Raw genomic sequence first — 995 nt, 5'->3', positions numbered from 1 at the left:
ATGATATCAAATGTTAATTTGTTAATGAAAGAAAAATGTACAACACAGTTTTTGAGAATAAATAATTTTTTTAATTATATTTTAGCAATTCACACACATAAAATAATTATATTCCGGCTTATTCTTTGTTTAGATTTTGCTTTTAACTATACTTCACATATAATGTTGAAATTGACGACTGCCATCTATTCATCAATTGCATGTTTACGCATTTCACCACTATGACGTACACGGCGCTGACTATCGTTTACTTATTTGTTCTGACAGGGCACCCCTTTGGTAAACACACGACCCGACATTTCTGCTAGCGTTTCAATTTTGGCGAAAAAATCTTGCAAACCGAAACAAGAGGATTGGAACGAATTGAAACGTGTGCTGAAGTATTTGAAGGGAACTGCAAATTTAAAATTGGCAATCAGCAAGCACAATTTTAATGGTCAATCATTGTATGGTTTCTCGGACGCAAATTGGGCAGAAGACAGAAATGATCGTAAGTCAAACAGCGGTCATGTTTTTCTTGTAAACGGTGGCACCGATTGTTGGTCATCAAGAAAACAATCATTGACTGCATTGTCAACATGTGAGGCAGAATTTGTTGCGTTGAGCGAAGCATGTCGCGCAGCTTCATGGATTAGACGAGTTTTAATCAGTTTGAAGCAGAACATTCCAAACGAAACAACAATTTACGAAGACAATCAAAGTTGTTTGGATCTCGTTGCTGAGGAACAGCGATTATCAGATCAATCAAAACACATTGACACGCGATTTCATTTTGTCAAAGATTACATCAGCTAGGGATTGATCACATGCGTTTACTGTCCAACTGAGGAGATGTTGGCTGACATATTAACAAAGGCATTACCAGTAACAAAATTTGAAAGGTTTCGACTACAATTCGGATTGCGCGATTAATTCCAACATTTTTATATCGAAGAAATCGGAATAAAAAAAATCGAATTACCTCTTAATCGCATCCTTGGGTCTATGAATGGAGT

At 36.3% G+C, this 995-nt stretch overlaps 1 protein-coding gene across 1 annotated transcript; it reads left to right on the top strand.

The window, feature by feature from the left end:
• Positions 1-267: 267 nt before the first annotated feature.
• On the top strand, positions 268-795 carry LOC116347815 (secreted RxLR effector protein 161-like; the record flags this gene model as incomplete). The annotated part of the gene is made up of 1 exon (XM_031778546.1): positions 268-795. A coding segment is annotated over one exon (528 nt), but the record flags the coding sequence as incomplete, so codon positions are not given.
• Positions 796-995: the final 200 nt, after the last annotated feature.

This window comes from Contarinia nasturtii, unplaced genomic scaffold (genome assembly GCF_009176525.2).
Source record: "Contarinia nasturtii isolate CC-2019 unplaced genomic scaffold, AAFC_CNas_1.1 Cnas_scaffold_2138, whole genome shotgun sequence".
In the NCBI taxonomy this organism is placed as follows: domain Eukaryota; kingdom Metazoa; phylum Arthropoda; class Insecta; order Diptera; family Cecidomyiidae; genus Contarinia; species Contarinia nasturtii.
This window is presented reverse-complemented; position numbering and strand designations above follow the sequence as displayed.